This window comes from Muntiacus reevesi, chromosome 2 (genome assembly GCF_963930625.1).
Source record: "Muntiacus reevesi chromosome 2, mMunRee1.1, whole genome shotgun sequence".
In the NCBI taxonomy this organism is placed as follows: domain Eukaryota; kingdom Metazoa; phylum Chordata; class Mammalia; order Artiodactyla; family Cervidae; genus Muntiacus; species Muntiacus reevesi.
This window is the reverse complement of record NC_089250.1, coordinates 163,530,848-163,549,336: the sequence shown is the minus strand read 5'-3', so window position 1 is coordinate 163,549,336 and position 18,489 is coordinate 163,530,848. Positions and strand designations below refer to the sequence as shown.

The 18,489-nt window shown below is 49.6% G+C and overlaps 1 protein-coding gene across 7 annotated transcripts in view; it reads right to left on the bottom strand.

Moving 5' to 3' along the window:
• Positions 1-652: 652 nt before the first annotated feature.
• The window catches only part of TACC2 (transforming acidic coiled-coil containing protein 2), a 227,463-nt gene continuing 209,626 nt past the window's right edge, over positions 653-18,489 (bottom strand). For all 7 annotated transcript variants that reach the window (XM_065923466.1, XM_065923461.1, XM_065923460.1 and 4 more), the window contains 7 exons: positions 13,575-13,718; positions 13,045-13,121; positions 11,506-11,549; positions 5,402-5,562; positions 5,075-5,181; positions 4,310-4,430; positions 653-1,196 (listed from right to left, as the gene is read on the bottom strand). In XM_065923466.1, the coding sequence (XP_065779538.1) occupies positions 1,131-1,196; positions 4,310-4,430; positions 5,075-5,181; positions 5,402-5,562; positions 11,506-11,549; positions 13,045-13,121; positions 13,575-13,718 (720 nt within the window). In that variant the 3' untranslated portion in view covers positions 653-1,130. The remainder of the gene's footprint in view (positions 1,197-4,309; positions 4,431-5,074; positions 5,182-5,401; positions 5,563-11,505; positions 11,550-13,044; positions 13,122-13,574; positions 13,719-18,489) is intronic.

The window sequence follows — 18,489 nt, the reverse complement described above, 5'->3', positions numbered from 1 at the left end:
GAGCTGGAGGATAGCCTTGGACTTCTGGCCTCCAGAACTGTGAAAGGATAAACTTCTGTTATTTAAGCTGCGAAGTGATTTGTGTCGGCCATCCTGGGAAACTGGGCACCTCCCCCACCCCTCTACTCCCCGTATATACCAACCCTCCAAACTGGGGTCCCTGGGAAGGTCAGGAGAAATTAGAGAATCTAACTGCCAATGTCCCTCGCTTAATCTCCAAAGTGGCCTAATTATCTGTCACCCATGGTGAATTGCCCACCTTTTCCTATCCCCCTGGACAGGAATGGACATTTCAGGGTTGATCTACAGAGACTAAAGGAATGAGCAGGAAGAGTGACAGCCTGCTGCTTCTTTGAGCCAATAAAGGGAAATAGATTTTGCCCCCTAAAGTCAAAGAGAATTTGTAAAAACAAAGTCCAAGCTAATTTAATACACCCACTTAATTATTTAAGTAGCAAGTCAATATTTCTCAATTGCTCCATCTTACAAACACAGCCATGATAACAAAGGAAACGTTATTTAAATCTGTGGCCGAAAAAGTGAGCCCAGATAGAGAAGAGAGTGAAAGGCTACATCTGATATGACTTAACAAAGGCGAGGAAAGATCCAACCTTTTCCAGAAAATAAATCATAGCCACACTTATTGCCAAGATCCAAAGAAAAAAATTTATTTACAATAGAGAATTTTATTTGAAACATGCATTTTTCTTTTTTTTTTTTAAACAAATCAGCAAATGCAGATCAAGTTTACACTCCTTAAGGCAAGAGTCCCTTTGCAAGCTGTACATGATCATATTAAATCCAAAAGCCGCTCACCCTGGAAACTCATGTACAAAGGGCAAGGCCAAGGTCAGCGATTTGTCTTTTATTAGAGAATCAGACAATCTCCCTGATACAGGAACTCTGAGGTCAACTTGCTATGAATTATACTAGGAAAATGCAAACCAATAGCAAGAAATTCTGATAGTCTCCTTAGTACTGCATACAATCAAATCAACTTTATTTAGAAAGGAAATACAGTAGTGCATACGAAAAAGTGAAAACAGAACCTGTCCACATAACCGGAGGGACAGCAGTGTGCCGACGGTCATATTGCACGCAACGGTCAAGTCCAAACTTTTGGTTCAGAGTTAGCTTTTCCCCATTTTGGCAATCAGTTCATCACAAATCTTGGTGAGTTCTTCTATCTCTTTATTCTGCAAGTGAAGACAAAACAAAGAGGTTGCTGAAATGTCCTGGTTGTTGGAAATCAAGCCAATCAGAATGGTCACTGGGCTTTTTTGTGTCCTCCGGGCTGATTGGTCCCCCTGAGGATATCTAAAGCAGCATGAGAAATGACCTGGAGCCAAGTCATCTGTGCATCCCAGCTCTAGCTGTGTGACCTTGGGCACGTTACACAACCTCTCTGAGCCTCGAGTTTCCTTATCTCAAAAGTGCAGACGATAACATCCTTCTCTCTCAGAATTAAGTGAGGCAAGAAATGTCAAGCTCCCTAGCACAGTGACCAGCTCAGAGTAATGGCTTAACCAGCATTCATTGTCGTCTGCTTATTTGCCTCCAAGGATGTGGGCATTAAAGGGTGGTCTGTGATGAGGTCTTTGGTGGGTTTTTTTGAGAAATGCCACCAGAGGGGTTAAGCAGTTCTACTTGGATGGGACCCCTAGCATTATTCAGGGGATGCCAAGTGAGGCGGTGCTATGGATACAGGGCGTGTGGAGAAGAGTGAGGGCAGACACAGAACATCTTCAGGGGCTTCTCGGGCCACACCTTGCCCATCCTCTGAAGCCCCATCACAAGGAGCCAACCACGTGTTCATCTCACACCAGAGATCTTCAACACTGTCTGTTCTCCAGCAACGGGCATCCAACGGGGTGGCACCTCCATCCGGACGGTGGTGGCTTTGCTCAGATGGACTAAATGCCATGCCTGATGCCTCTCTGGCTCAGCAGCCAGTCTTGACGGGTCCTCTCCTATGGGGCGAGACCTTTCTGTATCCCCAGAATATGGTGCAGCCAGCTTTCCCTTGAGGTCCCCGTGGAAGGCGAGTCTTAAGTCACAAGGCTGTGCCCTGAGACTGCATGGAGGCCCTTCTCTAGAAAGCTCCGGGCCTCCTAAGACACGGTCCAGCCGGGAGCAACATGCCCTGGGTACCCGGGCTGGGCTCCAGGTGCCGCTCATCGCTGAGCCGGTGCTCCGGAGGAATCCGGCCTCCTTAGCAGAGGAGGTTCAGTCCCGGTTGCAGATGCAGATTCAGTCCTGCCTCCAGTCCCCACGGGGAGACAGCTCCGCCAGGAATATCACCTCGGCCCACCTCCTGCCTAAGGTCCTGGGAAGCACTGAAATGCCTGCTGGGGGATGGGTTCTGCATGGGATGCAGGACGAGCCACTGATCCTGGAATTCCTGTTATCACCGCTCGGGCTGCTCGCAGTGATGTTTCATCTTATTGGAGCACTTTTAGCACATGCCTGTCACCGTGCAAACCCAGCGCAGGCCCTGGATTGCGCCCCGTTCTCACCATAATCTCTTAACAGAAACCATTATTATCCTGCTACTTTTCAGTGAGGAGACAGGCTCAGAGAGGTTAAGTGTTGTGCATGAGGTCACAGTTGCTCAGACATAGCAAACCTGAAACACAAATTCCGGTCGGCCTGGTTCCCATACAGCTTGGCTATTTCACGTGTTAGGCACAACGCCTAGTGGCGGATGGCGCAGGGGCACGAGCAGACCCACTAGCTGTGGATTCTTGGAGGTTCTCCAAGCTCTATCCTGGCACCGTCAGCCACCAGCCAGGAACCTGCCCTATCACGGAGCTCAGCTCACCAGGCAGAAGTCCCAGGTCCTTTATCAAGTCCCAACTGGGCGAAGTGCCCAATGCCTTCACCTAAGAGCTGCCTGGGGTGGGAGATGGGGGGCATAATACTTCTGAATCTCTTGAAAACAGAGACCACCCCCTCCATATCACTTGGAGCCCTTTAGGGAAGAACTCATGTGGTTGACCCACTTTGAGTTTTAGTTTAAGACAAAATTATGTTTGCAGATACATTTTTTTTCCCCTGTTATCCAAATCGGTGCAAAGCTTACTTGCTTTCTTCCTTGTCTTCTAGTTGGCCAGAAAACCTAATATCCATCACCTTCACTTTGCAACTATAATCATCTGAACAGGCCAGGTGCCTTGAAAGCATCCCTCCTGGCTCTAGTTTTAGCTCTGTTGTCCTAGCTAACATCATGATGCGATCTAAACACCATCACACCCTGATGGAAACAGGAGGGAATAACTTCACACCTTCAAGATCTGGTTTAGTTCCCCAGCATTACAAACCTAGAAACCACAGTGAAGTGCCAGGCCTGCCAAGGAGCAGGATGGACGGCAGGGAGGTGTGGGGACCTGAATCTCCTGAGTCCCGAGCTCTTTCCCCAAGACCATGTAGGGGATGTGAGGTAGCAGATACCCTGCCCACCTCTGCCCACTGCAGAGGTTAGTACTGCTTGGCCCAGAACCCCTGGGGCCCAGCCAGTCACACTGGAAGCCGGGTGGGTACTTCGAGAGGAGCAGAAATCACTGGGAGACAAACTGGACTCCTGATGGCACCTGCCTTTAAAGCACCCCCACCAAGGCCCATCAAGACGCCAGTGCATGAGAAGCGCTGTTACCCCTGGCCACTGGGCCCTCGATGACCATCCTGAGGCTCAGTAAATCCACCAGAATGGGGGTTCATGTCTGGAAACCCAGGGAGGGAGCCTGCTTGGCTCACACTCACTCAGAATCAGCTCACGGCTCTCCTGGGGGGGAGAGGCTTCTCTGTGGGACAATCAGGGAGTGAGTGTGTAAGGGGAACCAAGTCCTTGACTGGAAATCAGGAAATCTGGGCACAAGCTGAGAAACCTCAAGAGGATCCTCCTCCAATCCACGAAAGTAGGAGGACACCTGGGGGGCCTTTCTGACCCTGGCACTGCCCATGTTCTGCAGGTGTCTCTGCCCAGGGTGTTGCCTGGTGGGCACCATCCTGCTCGCTGGGGGCAGGGGTTAAAGCACTGTGCCTGGCACACCATAGTTGCTGAGCAAACGTTTGACAAATGAACGAATGTTGAAAAGGAATGGAAAATGACAGTTTCAGGGAAGGCAGAAAGGGAGCCAGTCTCAGGGCTGGGTTAACCTGGATTTTCCTGGGGGAGGGCAAGGCCACGTCCGTGAGCATCAACCTGCCCCAGCAGTGCCTGGCATGTGGCCCAGAGTGAGAAGCCCGACTATGTGTGTCTGAGCCTCTGGCCAGCCCCGCCCGCTTGGAGGCAGCGACCTCAGCCTGTTACCTTCTGCTCCAGCGTTCTCTCCAGAGCGTCCACTCGCAGCTGCTCCTTCCGTAGGCTGGCCTGGTAGGCAGCCTGCTCCTGCTGGGCCTTGCCCCGGACTTGGGCGATCTCGGCATTGGCCCTGCAGGAACAGGTTGAGGATGGGGTTCGGAGATGATCACTCTTCCCTGGAGGTGCCTCCCACCCTCTTCCTCCCCAGTCTGGGAACGTGTGCTTGCTCAGTCGCTTCAGTCGTGTCCGACTCTGCGACCCCATGGACTGTAGCCTGCCAGGCTCCTCTGTCCATGGGATTCTCCCGGCAAGAATACTGGAGTGGGTTGCCATGCCCTCCTCCAGGGGACCTTCCTGACCCAGGGATCGAAGCTGCATCTCTTATGTCTCCTTCATTGGGCAGGCAGGTTCTTTATCACTAGCGTCACCCGGGAAGCCCTTCAAATCTGGGCAGGGGAACCAACCATCTGGCTCCAGCTCCCTAGCACAGGAGCCGACGAGAACCCCCCATCCCTGTGATGCCGAGATGCTTCCAGTGGGTACCCTGGAAATTGCAACATGCATCCCTCACTTAGCAAGATGGATACTGATGGAAAGTGCGTTATCTTAAACTGTATTGAAAAATGCTGCTGGATTATCCACTCAGCTGTGGGATTGGGATTGGGAATTATCCATTATCCCAAGGCGATGGCAGGGGTGCCAGGGAGCTCCCAGCCAGCCTCGGCCGGGGCTGGCTACTGAGGGGCCCTTGGGAGCAGACTCCGGCGGCCTTACCTGTCCAGCTTCTCCTCTGCATGGACCTTCAGCGCCTGGTACCTCTGTTCCTCCTTCTTTACTCGAGACAGGTACTCTTGTGCACACTTCTTCAGCACCTCTTCATTCTGACGATGACAGAACACGGGGGTCAAGTCCACAGAAGAAAATCCAAGGAGGGCTGGGGACCCCGAGGGCTCATGGATGTGGGTGTAACCCCTGACCGCCAAGTCCTACCCCCTATCCGGCGAGGATGGCCTTCCAGAGCGCCCCCGCGATGCTCCCAACCCGCCCCACCTCCCCTACCACACGGATCTCGCCCTCCCCCCACCGCGAACACCAACACACCTTGCGGAAGCCCTCCAGGACCTCCTTCATCTTCTCGTATCTCCTAAAGAGATCAGCCAGAGATTTCTCCACGGAGTTCAGGTCGGCCAGGGCTTGCTCCTTCTCCAGGACCAGCTGCTGGACGGTCTGGTGGGAAACCGACTTCTCCCTCTGTTCATCCTCTGGTAGGAGACACAGGAAACAAAATGATGGAGCCCACAGCTTCTGGACCGGGTCTCTGGGGCCAGCTGAGGCCTCGGGTGCAGCTCAAGTCTGACCTGTGGGCCATCTTGGGTCTCAGCTTTCAGCTGAGACAGACCCGCTCCCTCGAGCCCCCCCAGACTCCACCTCTAAAAGAACAAAATCCACAGCTCCAGCATCCCAGACCTAGGCCTGGGCCACATTAGATGGGTTGGAAATGAACCAGTATCTTTTAACCTGATCACTGCAGCCCCTTAAACTATCCTGGAGACCCTGCTGATACTATCTGGTTGTTGACAGCATAAGGACCGATTCATACTGAATTTGGTGTTGACCCAGAATAAAATGTGCTGTAGATTGAGCTGTGAGGGAAGCTCATCCCCCTTCTTAAGCGTGATGAAGCTACAGAAATGATCATAGGCAAAGAAAAAGGCTTCTTCATCCTTAAAACATCCCATGAACCCCAAGCCCATATAACTGCGGCCCTGAATCCTGCTTGACACGAAAAGGGCCATTTCTTTTGATACGGCGGGTGTCTTCTTTAACTCCCAGGAAAATGGAGCTATTTCTGTCGGACTGACTTTCTCAGTTATGCACAAAACAATTAAATTCTGGCCCGGTCTGGAGCAGCTAATCCTGCTGGCAGGCTCTGCATGCCAGCCTGTCATTGGTCTGTGTGGGCAAGGAGCCGCTTGCTCTGATCGGTCCGGAACGTTGCTGGCAGCAGAGAGTCAGTGGAGGGGAACACTCCTGCTTGGAGCTCCTGTCTGTCCTCAGGTCACCTGGGAGGGGCCCCTGGACCGGAGGATGGACAGCAGCTGTCAACGATGACACCGCCATGGCAGAGCAGCGGCCCGTGTGTACTGGGCTCCTGTACATGTCAGGCGCTGGGCTGACCGTCCTCTCGATTCAGGGCTCCTCAGCCAGCATCTGGCAGTTGGGCTGAGCTTTCATAAGTCCAAACCGGGTCAACCCCTCCTCCCAGAGGCCCCCTCTGCACTGGAATAAACCCCCACCCCACATGCTCTCTGCTCTCAGCACCGCTACGCCTCCGCTGGGAAAGCTGGCCTGGAGCCCCCTGTGGCCCCACCTCACTCAGAAAAACACCTTTTATGAACCCATGTGGGAAGCACCTCGCCTCCATGCCCAGAATGGGCTTCCCTGGTGGGTCCATGATAAAAGAATCTGCCTGCCAATGCAGAAGTCACAGGTCCAATACGTGGGTCAGGAAGATCCCCTGGAGTAGGAAATGGCAGCCCACTCCAGTATTCTTTTCTGGGAAACCCCATGCACAGAGGAGCCTGGCATGGGGCTCCACAGGGTGGCAAAAGAGTGGGGCATGGCTGAGCAACTGAGCACCCAGCACCACGTCCGGCCGTGACCATTCCTTATCGTCACACCAGACATGTGGGTGTGCACGTGTTTGTATAGAGGATGCGCGCTCCACGAGGGGAGGGTCCTGTGAGTCTGCTCTGTCCACGGCTCTGTCGCAGGCCCAGAACAGGGCCTGTGAGAACAGGACACAGGACGCTGCAACACACGCCTGTCATCGTGCAGTGAATGAACGAGCAGCGCGGCCCTGAGGCTGAACTCCAATCTCCCGCACGGGAGAAGCTTAGTCCCTTGTTCATTGAGGATGCAACAGAGCCAGAACCAGACCCAAGGCTGTGCTCGCAACTGGGTCTCTACGTGGGCCTCTTACTAATGCAACTGGAAGGATCAGTTCAGTTCAGTTCAGTCGCTCAGTCATGCCCGACTCTTCGAGACCCCATGGACCACAGCATGCCAAGCCTCCCTGTCCATCACCAACTCCCAGGGTCTACTCAAACTCCTCTCCATTGAGTCGGTGATGCCATCCAACCATCTCATCCTCTGTCGCCCCCTTCTCCTCCTGCCTTCAATCTTTCCCAGCATCAGGGTCTTTTCAAATGAGTCAGCTCTTTGCATCAGGTGGCCAAAGTATTGGAGTTATGGCTTCAACATCAGTCCTTCCAATGGAAGGATGGAGCTCCCTTAAAAGTGGGGCGATGTTGCTTTGGGTTCTTTCCCCTTAGATTCTCGATAGATGGGCACCTTTCTGTATCCCGACGTCAGGCGTTTTCCTGTCTGTGTGCGAACAGGAGTGAAGAGCACAGAACAGGGACCACATTGTGGTTTCGGCTCCAGCCCTGACCGTAAACTTGCTCCAAGTCCTCACTTGAGGTCCCAGGGACTCAGCTCCAAAATGAGGGGCTTTGCACATGTGAGCATGCACCCTGATCAGCTGGGAGCTTGTTCAAATGCAGGCGACTGAGTCCACCCAGCGGGGTCTGATTTGGTCATTCTGCGGTGGGACTGAGGATCTGCGCCTGTGACAAGGTCCCCAGCGATGCTGAGATGGCTGGTCCAGGGACCATGTCTGGAGAACCAAGGGCCAGGAAGATGCCTGAGGTCCTGCTTCTCAGAGTTTCTCCTCCCAGGGCAGAGCTGAAGAACCAGGAGCCAGAGTCTGACAGCCCACGTCCCAGTCATAGCTCTGATAATTCCTGCCAGTGTGACCTTGGGCAGAGTTTTTCAGCTCTGTCCTCCACATCTGAAAACATGGGATGAGAGGATATATCTATGGCATTTGGGGAAGATTAAATATAAAGCCCTCAACATATAGTAAGAAGTCAGTATCAGCGCTCCGTTATCAACAGCATCACCATCTCACGGAACTGCTATGTCAAGTTGCAGGGACCCACAAAGGGGGAGTTTTTGAACATATAGTGAGACCAGAACGACCGACAATCTGCTTGCTACATCTAGACTCCTAAAAGAAAGGGCACTTCAAAGTTCCACCAGTAACCAAATGCTTGTTTTTATTCTTTGAATTTTAGCTGCTTCCTTAGTTCTCAGCAAGCTGTATAATACACATTCTGGGCTGGTTTCGGGCCATGTATACATTTCACTTGGCTTGGTAAAGGAGTCATTTATCAAACGGAATCCATCTGATTTCCTGGATCTGAGATTAGACTGCCTCAGGCTTCCTTTTCTCCCCCCCATAACCCTTGTAAAAATAGAATTTCCCTGTTCCCAGGAGACCGAAAAGGAGAGAATGCTTCACACGTCTTTTTTTGTAAATGACAAATGCTGCTAGGTTCTTCAAATCAGGAAATCAGCTCAAAACCCAAGATGTTCTAGACACAACAGTAAAACAATGGCCCTGGAGATTTTTTGGCTTTTTCAGGCAAAACACTGTAAAACCATGTGGGGAATGCAGCCAAAACACAAAAGCAAAAGTAACAAAAATAGAAAAACAAACAAATAAGGGTTGCAATGGGCGGGTGTCAAATTAGGTGAAAAAGCATTTACTTACCAGGCTTGCCTGTTTGTTTTGCAAGCAAAGGGCAAGAAGCAACAGAAAATGGAAGCAAAACAGATAATCAGGGCAGTTGTTAGGAAAGCAGGAAAAAAAAAAAAAATCAATTGCAACAACCTGGAATGCAGAAAGCACAGAAATCCTTTTTTGTTCTGAATTCTGAACAGTCGATATTTGAACTTAATGAAATATAGTCTCTTTAGTATCATATGATGAGAATGAACAGTGATAGCAGGACAGATGTTACACTGACATAGAGCATTTGTAAAGGTTAAATGGAAGCCAGGGGGACCAGGCAGGAACCAAGAAAGGCTAGTGGAGGTGGAGTGGAAGCTGGATTTAACCTCAGATTGCTGTTACATTTATTCTGGGCCCTGAACTGCCCAGCTCTCCGGGTCTGAGTTTGCCCTTCCGTGAGGAATGCTGGGTGGCTGAGTGGGAACGAGAGGGAAGAGACAGGATCCAGATAAGAAACACGGGTGGGTTTCCTGCTCAGAGAGAAGGCAGGTCCCGCCCGCAGCCACAGGGAGTCCCAGCCGTGCTGCAGCCGCATGCTGTCCTCGGCAAGGACGGGGACCCTGGAATCGACCCCGTCGGCGACCTGCAGGAACGACCAATGGGTGACACGCGCAGACGGGCCACTGTGTCCCATGAGACCCGCTCTGGGAGCGTGGGTGATGACGGGGACAGTGAGTGGCGACGGGGACACATAAAGGGGCGCCGCCGGAGACAAAGCTGCTTCCAGCGGGATGCTGGGGGGCTGGCAGAGCCACCGGGAGAGTGCTCAAGCACCCCAAACAGGAAATCGCTCAAAGCGGGTGATCTTAGAGCTCTGGAAGAGATGCACCCTCAGGCCAAACACACCAGGTCTCTTGGCAAGGGAGAGGGTTGGGCGTGTGTGGCCTTAATCCCTGGAGTCAGGGTTCCACACGCTCCTCAGATTGTCTAGAACTGAAAACTGTTCTAATGACGGTCACCTGCAGATACGCAGCAAGAAAAGCATCAGCTTTCTGTCCCCACTTAAGGTGACCCCGTAAGGACAGGCCACTTACGTCAACTAGAGATTCTGACTCTCGTCAGTTTTCAAGAGGGAAATGTCAGCTTCTATCAAACTGCCAGTCGAGCAAGTAAGTTAGGTTGCTGTGGGCAGCCTGCTGGCAGGGCAAAGGCTCACGTTCTCTTCAACACTGGCCTAACCGTCATCATCAAGAATAAAAATAAAAATGTACGACTCCAAGGTGTGGAAGGATGTTTCTAGATGAGCCAGGTAGGTCTGAGTGATGCTTTCACATCCCAAGACTCCAGGAGGTGGAAAGATCTCACTGAGCTCGCCAAACAGTGTATATTGGAAGATATAAATGCTTCCTTCTGACCACGTTCAGCAGCAGTTTCAGTTCCAAGAGTTTTTTTTTTTAATCTCATCCATATGTATCCATAAATTCTTATGCCCATTTAACAAAGAGGTTTCATTTAATAGAAAGCATACACCATGAGGCGGATTCTCAAAAAAAAGACCCCAATGGGCTTTCACCTGAGCTCTAGGAGAAATGGCTGTTATTATAATAAACCACAATGAAAGCTTTTTTGAAAAGAAAGCACTCAATAGGCAGCTTCTTCCGTGTTCCCAAGGCTCCTGTCATGTTTATCTTGGGACAAAAGCTAGAGGTATGGTATGACTCATATGATGAGAAGTCATCAGCTGAAACAAGCATCAAGTTGGAACACAGAAACTGTGGTCTGCAGTGAGCACATGTCCTTAGGAGTAAAAAAAAAAATTTAAATCCAGTATCGTGGACGTAAGCAAATGAATAAATAAGCAAAAATTCCACACCTGAAAACCCCCAGAGTCTTAACAGCATTTCTAAATAGTGATCATTAGTGAAAAATCTCAGGCTTGGCACTTCTGCAAGGTCTTTTCTTGATTTTTCTTCAAGAGCAGAAGAGCAAGTTACTTGAGGTCTGGTTACTTGAGGCCTTCTTTTATTGCAGGCCAAAGTAATCTGTCAGTACTGGCTGCCAGGGATGCTGTGTTAAGACAGATTCTGAGGCAGTATCCAACCTCAGGAAGAAACAGCAGTGATCAGTTAATCGGGGCAGGCAGCTGGGCTGTCACATGTTCTAATATTCCTTGTCCTGGACCCTGTGTAAAGGCCAGTGGGTTTTTTTTTTTTTTTTTCTTGCATCTGATCTATATTAGGGTTTAGCAATTTGATGTTAGAGATCTAATTCTCTCCCATGAGCAAAAAAGCCTCCAAACATCCTAGGAACAAACCCCAATCTTTTCATTAGGGCTGGGCCCCCATGAGGTGGGCTATCCTGGCTGGGTCAAATGGTGACCATCAAGGGGATGGCCATGGTTCCCCACTGCATACTCAGGGACGTGCGGGCGGGTGTTTCCAGGAGGTCCCCAGACTCACTGCCTGCGGCAGAGCCTCATTCTGGGAGGCTCTGATCCCTCCCTAAAAGGCTTCATGCGCTAAGAGAAGCCTGAGAGGAACACACTCTGGGTCTCTACCTTCAAAGCCCTCCCTACAGTTCAGAAACCTCAGGGCGGGCCTGAGGCCCTGTCAGTGAAGACACTCACCTATCATCTGGGCAATGGTCTTCTCATACTCGGCCACGATTTTCCTGTAAGAGAAGTGGAAGCAGGTCAGTACTAGGACCACACAATGGTTTCTACTTTCACGCAGGTGCCCGTGCACTAGACATCAACAGCCTGTCCAAGAGGACAAGTCTCATGGGTCTCAGTGGCTCAGAGGTTGAGGGTCCCCTCCAACCTCAGCTCTCTCCTTACAGACCCAGGTAGGTTCATGCTCCTTGTGCACAACTCTGAACACATCACTCCCTTGTATAATACAAAACACTCTGGGTCTCTCCACTGCCCACTGAGAAAAAAATAAGGCTAAAACCAGCCTGATAGTCAAAGCCTTCTGTAACCTAGGCCTGATCTTCTTCATCAACTGTACCTCCTTCCATGCCATCCTGTGAACACAGTGGTTCAATGACAGCAAAAGATTTCTTATCTGCTCTGAGCTTTCTGACCTCCATGGCCTTGAACATGGTTGTTCACTTGCCCTCTATCTCTACTTGTCAGAATCTATCTGTTTCTCAAGGTCCAATTCAAATGCTCTCTCCTCCAAGAAGTCTTCCCTGATTCTAGAACCCAAGAACATTTTCTTCTTTTTTTCTTTGGTTTTGGTCAAGTCACTTAACCCAATCTCTGAGGCTTCAAACGGGGCTGGACCATCCCCTTAAAGGCTGTGGGGAGAAACAGATCGTATGCCTGTAGCCAAAAGCACAGTGCCTGGCACACAGCAGGTGCTTCCCATGTGGTAGACGTCATACTTCTATGACTATACGCAGAAAATGAAAATAAATGACTGAAGTGAAATTTGGAAGACACCCTAAATGTTTATCCATTGAGACTGGTGAAATCAATTGTATTAGACCCTCACAAGGACTGTCAAGCAACTGAATAATAAGATTGAGATGTATAAAAATCTGTCTAAGCTATGGTAAGTTAAAAAAGAATGCAGGGTCACGTATACTTCTATACCACACTGAAGAAAAAGGAGGTTACACTGATACCTTAACATATTTGGGATCAGAAATGCCAAAGTCTAAGAAGGACACACCTGTGAAAGGATACACCTATGAAATGGGACATAGCAGTTACCTGGCTGTGGCACCAGAGGCTGAGTGGGAAGGAGATTTGTTTTTCATTATAGGTATATTTTGTTGTTGTTCAGTCGCCAAGTCATGCCCGACTCCCTGCGACCCTGCAGGCTGCAATGTGCTAGGCTTCTCTGTCTTTCACTGTCTCCTGGAGTTTACTCAAACTCATGTCGACTGAGTCGATGATGCCATCCAGCCACTCTCATCCCCTGCTGCCCCTTCTCCTCTGGCCCTCAATCTTTCCCAGCATCAGAGTCTTTTCCAATGACTGAATTATTTAACTCGTGCTCATGGTATTTTAATACTAGTAATATACTAAGAATCCTTGTGGAATAAAGAGTAACTTCTATAGAGGACACCGTTCATGGGGCCACACCAGTTCTAGATGTTATCAAATCACAGGTAAGCATTCCCCAGGTAACCAGGAAGCCCAAGTATCACAACTGACCTCATTTCCACCACTTCCCGCCTGCTTTCTTCATATTTATCTTTCCACTCTGAGACCTCTCTCTCCTTGGTTATGATCTAGTATCAGGGTGAAGAAGAGGCAAGGTTAGTCCCAGATGAGTCCATTTGGATGTGAGCAATTCACAGACCAAGACAAGGAGACATGAACAAACATGGGATTAAAACCTGCTACACCAAACAATTACGGTACTGAGAGAATTTCCCCAAGCGTGACAGAAATAAGCCATACACCGGACTTTCGCAGTGCCCTTGGAGAGCAACAAAAACGTGTGGGCTTCTTTGTTGTTGTTGTTATAAATCAAACGAGGCCAACAAAGGCTTATTAAACAACAGTGTCCAAGATCAAAACCCAGGGTTTGCCACCTGTCTCTGCCGGCAGTGGTCAGAGGAGAAGGTCTGTGTCCAGAGATGCTGGCTTTGTGGGCCATGGGGACGTATGTTTATTTACAGCTTTCCGCAGGCACCCAGAGCTGGCCCTGCCTTCTTGGAGGCACGTGCATGCCACAGTACCTCTGCCCTGGCGATCTGGAGCGCAGAGTCCAGGTCGGGCTGCTGGAACAGAAGGCCTGCGGGTTTCTCCACCTCGGCCGTCCCGATGCGGGAATACAAGGCTGTTTTGGAGATGGAGACATCCGGTGGGTGAGCAGCTTCTCTCTGTGGAACGGTTTTTAATTTTAAAAAGTGAACATCACGCTTCTGACAAAGAGAACTGCATTCATCCTCTCATGAATGGGTCAGTTGTATGGTTTTGAAACAAAGAACACCAAAAGTATGAGAAAATGCTAAGACTGATGAACGGGGGAATGCCGGATACGATCTATGGCAGTCTATCGTTTTGCACCAGCACAGGCTGACAAAGAGGCTGGTGGCGGAGGCCTCCCAGCTCCCGGCCCTTGGAGTCAAGCATGTCTAGTGCCTGTTTATCACTGCTGTTTATCAGACACACCGGCTTTTAGCCACAGCGAGTATTTACCAAGGCCACCTTCCAGCAGGCACCACTTCCAAAACAAAAGCCTGACGGTGAACAATGCTGAATTCTACTCTGTTTGCCTCGTTCTGAGTAACCACAGATCTGATGGTTTCTGTGAGACCATCCACATTTCAATTTAGGGGGCATCGGTTAGCTCTCTTTGAAAGTATGTAAATAAGTCATACAAAGTTTTTAAGACCTACTATAGTCAACCAGTAATGTCACCTTCAGTGAACTAGTTTCTGGATGCCAAAAGGTAAGCGTTACACTGGAGTTCAATGGTGTCAATGGGAAAATAGAAAACTGGATTACTGACAATATCCACGCGCATGAATGTGTGCAAATAAGACCCTCGAGAAGCACTGTGATTCCCCACTGCCCGCAGCTGACACTGGCCGGTCACCAGGGAGGAGAGGTCTACACTGACTGTTCTTCCTTTTGCACAAACGCTCAGCCGTTTCCAGCACACTTGAAACGCAGTGTTAGGAACATCACCAACCAGCGCAGCAGGGTTGTCAATCTAGCTCTACTGCAAAGAAACGCCAAACCAATCACACTCCCAGTCCCATTCATTAACCTCCTGGTCTGTCGTGGTTGCCAAGGCAAAACCCTGGTTACTAGAGTGTGATTCGATGCAAAGCAATGGTGGTCCAGCGGGAGGAGGGCAACTGCTTCTTCCTTGGGAAACATGTAGAAGAAACGGAGCCATGAACAGAACAGTGATGTAGAAGAAAGAGATGTGGGGATGGAACAGTGAGGACTGATCATGTAGGTGGAAGCAGAGACTAAAGAACCAATAGTAAGTGGGAAGGCAGTGACCTGAAGGTGTCTGATCTTCAGTCACAGGAACAGGTATGCTTACCCTACTGTGGCCTCAGAGACAAGGAACCTGAGACAGCTCGGAAGACGCAGGTGGAAGCTTAATGAATAGGACTGGAGGTCACGGGGTTAGGACCAGTTAGTTGTACACATGCACGATGAACTAAGCGGTTTACACTGTCCTGGAAGCAAGCGTCTGCTGCGTGGCTGTCACACCCCAGCCTGATCTTGGGTATCTGGGTTAACTCTCACGTGCAGCCAGAACGACTGCTGCTCAGAGGGGAGAACACAGTTTTGTTCAACCAGACATCAGCGATGCCCACCCATCAGATGGAATGCAGGGATCCTTCAGCCTCAGGTCCTAAAGGTACTCCGTTGCAGGACACTTGAGCAGAACAGCCAACAGCCAGAGCTAACAGCTCTCGGGAGCAGGCAGACTGACCTCTTAGAAGAAAGAGGGCCACCAGACTGGAGGGCAGAGCCTCTCCCGTGTAGGGGTTAATCTGTGATGTTTGCAACGTTTTCAACATTCTGCTTGTCAAAAGGGAAACTTCTCAGGAAGTAAATGGAAAATTATAATGGCATCAAGACTCAGTACTTACATTTATCATGAAAGTTCAAAAACATAAAATTCTGAAGAGGATTTTTTAAAAAAAATTGTGCCTATCAGTTAAATAAAATAATGTGTTCTTTGAAAAAAAAAATCAGAATAAAATTTCAAAATGGAAAGAACATCCCAGTCCCTCTGATGATGAAAAAAATGAGAATCTAAATAAGATTTGGCCAAATCGTTTCCCAGAATGAGATTCAATTCTGACTCCAAATAAACCAGCTCTCTAAAGTGGAAAAGAAAAATGAATGACAACTAATTTTACTATACTGGGCAGAAATGAAATAAGATCGATGCAGGAATTAATGACCTTTAAGCTGCCTCATGTCCTTTGTAAAACAAGGACGGGGATGAAAAACAAACAAAAGGATGAGCTTTCTAAGTAAATGCAAATGGTTACTACCGACACAGTGATTCACCATCACTGGACATCCTGGCCACCTGAGTTTTCAATAAAGAAATACAATGACTTCAGAGTCCATCTAAATTATCATCCAAGTATCTGCAGGTCAATGAAATTCAAGATACACACCCTGGTTTTCTCTTACAACCAAGGATTGTTTTAAACTGAAATTAATAGCTCTGTCTCTTCCTGATATTTTAAGATCAGACTTAGATTAAGCTTTATTTCTCTCACATAATCTCCCATTTGCTACTTTAGAGAAGCCAGGAAGCCCCTAGCATTGCAAATTAAAATGTGAAATGGCATGACTCAGACCACATGGGACTATGACCTCAATCCTCTTCCCTAAACTTTGATCCCTGTGGGGACCCCTGGAGCACTGCCACCCCAGTGAGACCTACAGATACACCAGGGTCCCTCTGGCCCTGCAGCCAGGGGGGCTGCGGGCCCTGCCCCTCACCCGGACTCACAGTCCTCCTCGTGGCCAAGCAATCCCCTGTTGCCAGGCTTACGGGAAGCAGCCATGTCCGGGACCAAGGCAGGACCGCCGTCTCGGGGAATGGGGAGGCACAGCCATGAGAGGGCACGGGGGTGGGGCCCAGGAGACGAGATCGGGCCACGGGTCAAGGTCACAGAGCTGGGCCAAGGTCATGGAGCACGGACACAGGCTGGACGCTTGGGGGTGTCTGGGTCACACAGTGCCGGGTCAGACAGAGAGCAGCCTCACCCTGCTACTGCGCTACCCAAGTCTGACAACAGGCGGCCTCGAGCTCAGGATGACAAACAAGAGGAACGCACTTGGCATGTGCCCTTAACCCACTCACACAGGAGGCGCCGCCAACGCCAACTGGCCACTCCATCCCCGTGGGTCAAGACATGGCCTCGGAAAAGAGGGTGGAACAAACACAGAGTGGCTGACATATATCACTGCCATGTGTAAAACATAGAGACAGTGGGAAGCTGGAGAGCAGAGCTCAGTGTTCTGACCTAGAGAGGTGGGATGGGGGGCGAGGAGAGGCAGGGAGGCTCAAGAAGGAGGGAATATACGCATACTTATAGCTGATTCACGTTGTCGTAGAGCAGACAGCAACATTGTAAGGCAATTATCCTCCAATCAAAACATAGATTAAAAAAGCGTGCATCTAAAAAAAAAAAAATAAAAAAATATAAAATATAATGTATTCTCCCTTTAAAAAAATAATAAAATTTCTGGGAGGAAGAAAAAGGCATGGCCTCAACCCTCAACATAGGCTGCAGGTGATGACCACAAATTCTTGCAGCTGGGCAGTAAGCAGAAACCCACGTGCGAGCCCTTTGTCACTGCTCTTCGGATGGTCGCTGTGGGTTTGGGGCATCATGTGGTTACCTGGGGGGGGACCTGGACACAGCAGCAGAAAAGGAACCTAGGATATCAGGCTGCTCAGCAACCATGCAACTGCCCCAAACCTGACTCCTCCTCCTCCTGCTGCGACAAGCCAGGTCTCTGCCTTTATCAGCTAGGACTCCTGCAGGAAGCATACACTAGGAGTAATGCCCTTTCCTGCCCAGAGGAGCCTGTTTCTAGGACTTCCTCCGGCCCCAAAGCTTGCCATTTGTATGACCCTTGATCCTAAGTTACCCAGATACAGCCTTCATTCTTTGTATAGGGTCCCCCTCTTCCCAAAAGGCCAACAGCTTAGGTACGACAACCAGCGTCTGTTACACACACAAATGCAATCCGTCCCTGAGTCCTGCAGCCCTTGGAAAGCCATGCAGATGGAACTCTGAGGTTCTATCCATCCTGGTTCAGTGGTGAATTCAGGGCCACGGCACCGCAGAGCCAGGGACCGGTCAGACCTACCCCCGGGAGGATACCACACTGCCAGAAGCTTGTGGAAGGAAAACAAGCTGGAGTCTGACACCCCAGCCCCTGGCGTTTCCCTCATTTCTAACCTTGTCTGACTAATGAGGAGGAGGAAGCCACACTGTTGTCCCTGGAAGGCTGGCTTTGCTGACCCTCAGTCTAAAGGGAAACGCGAGTGAAGCTGCTCCAAGGAGCGAGTGGAAATCACCCCCGTCATATTTCATAATGCTTTTCATCCCCTCTGTGTGAGGTTTTTTTTTTTTAATCTCTCTTCTGAGAGATTTCATTTTGTGTGAGACACAGTTTAAGACCACGCTGCCAAAAAGATGGGGGCTGTGTCACTTGCAGCTGAAATATACAGGCAGCAAAAAGTCAATTGGATATACAGCTGCTGTTTTCCCTTCCTATATATCAACAGTTTCCAATGCATTAAGGGACTATCAAGCATCTCACGAACAAGAAACCCAGAGGGACCTAATTGGGTCCAGGCAAATGGATCACCCTAGGGCTAATTAACTATAGGAAAGAGCATCTATTTTCCATGGGCCAAGGTCCCTAGATAATAGACTTCTTATAAAAGCGGTACAGAAAAAAAAAAAAAAAAAAAAAAAAAGCGGTATAGGTTCCTAGGGTGGAGGAAAACACTCCTCATACTTCAAGACCCTATGGAATCATTCTTTTAACACGCCCTTCTGGAATACATAAGGAGGGAGCAGGCACTGTCTCTCCAAACTACACTCAGGAGATTCACGTGACAGTATCTTCTAAATCAGAATCAGG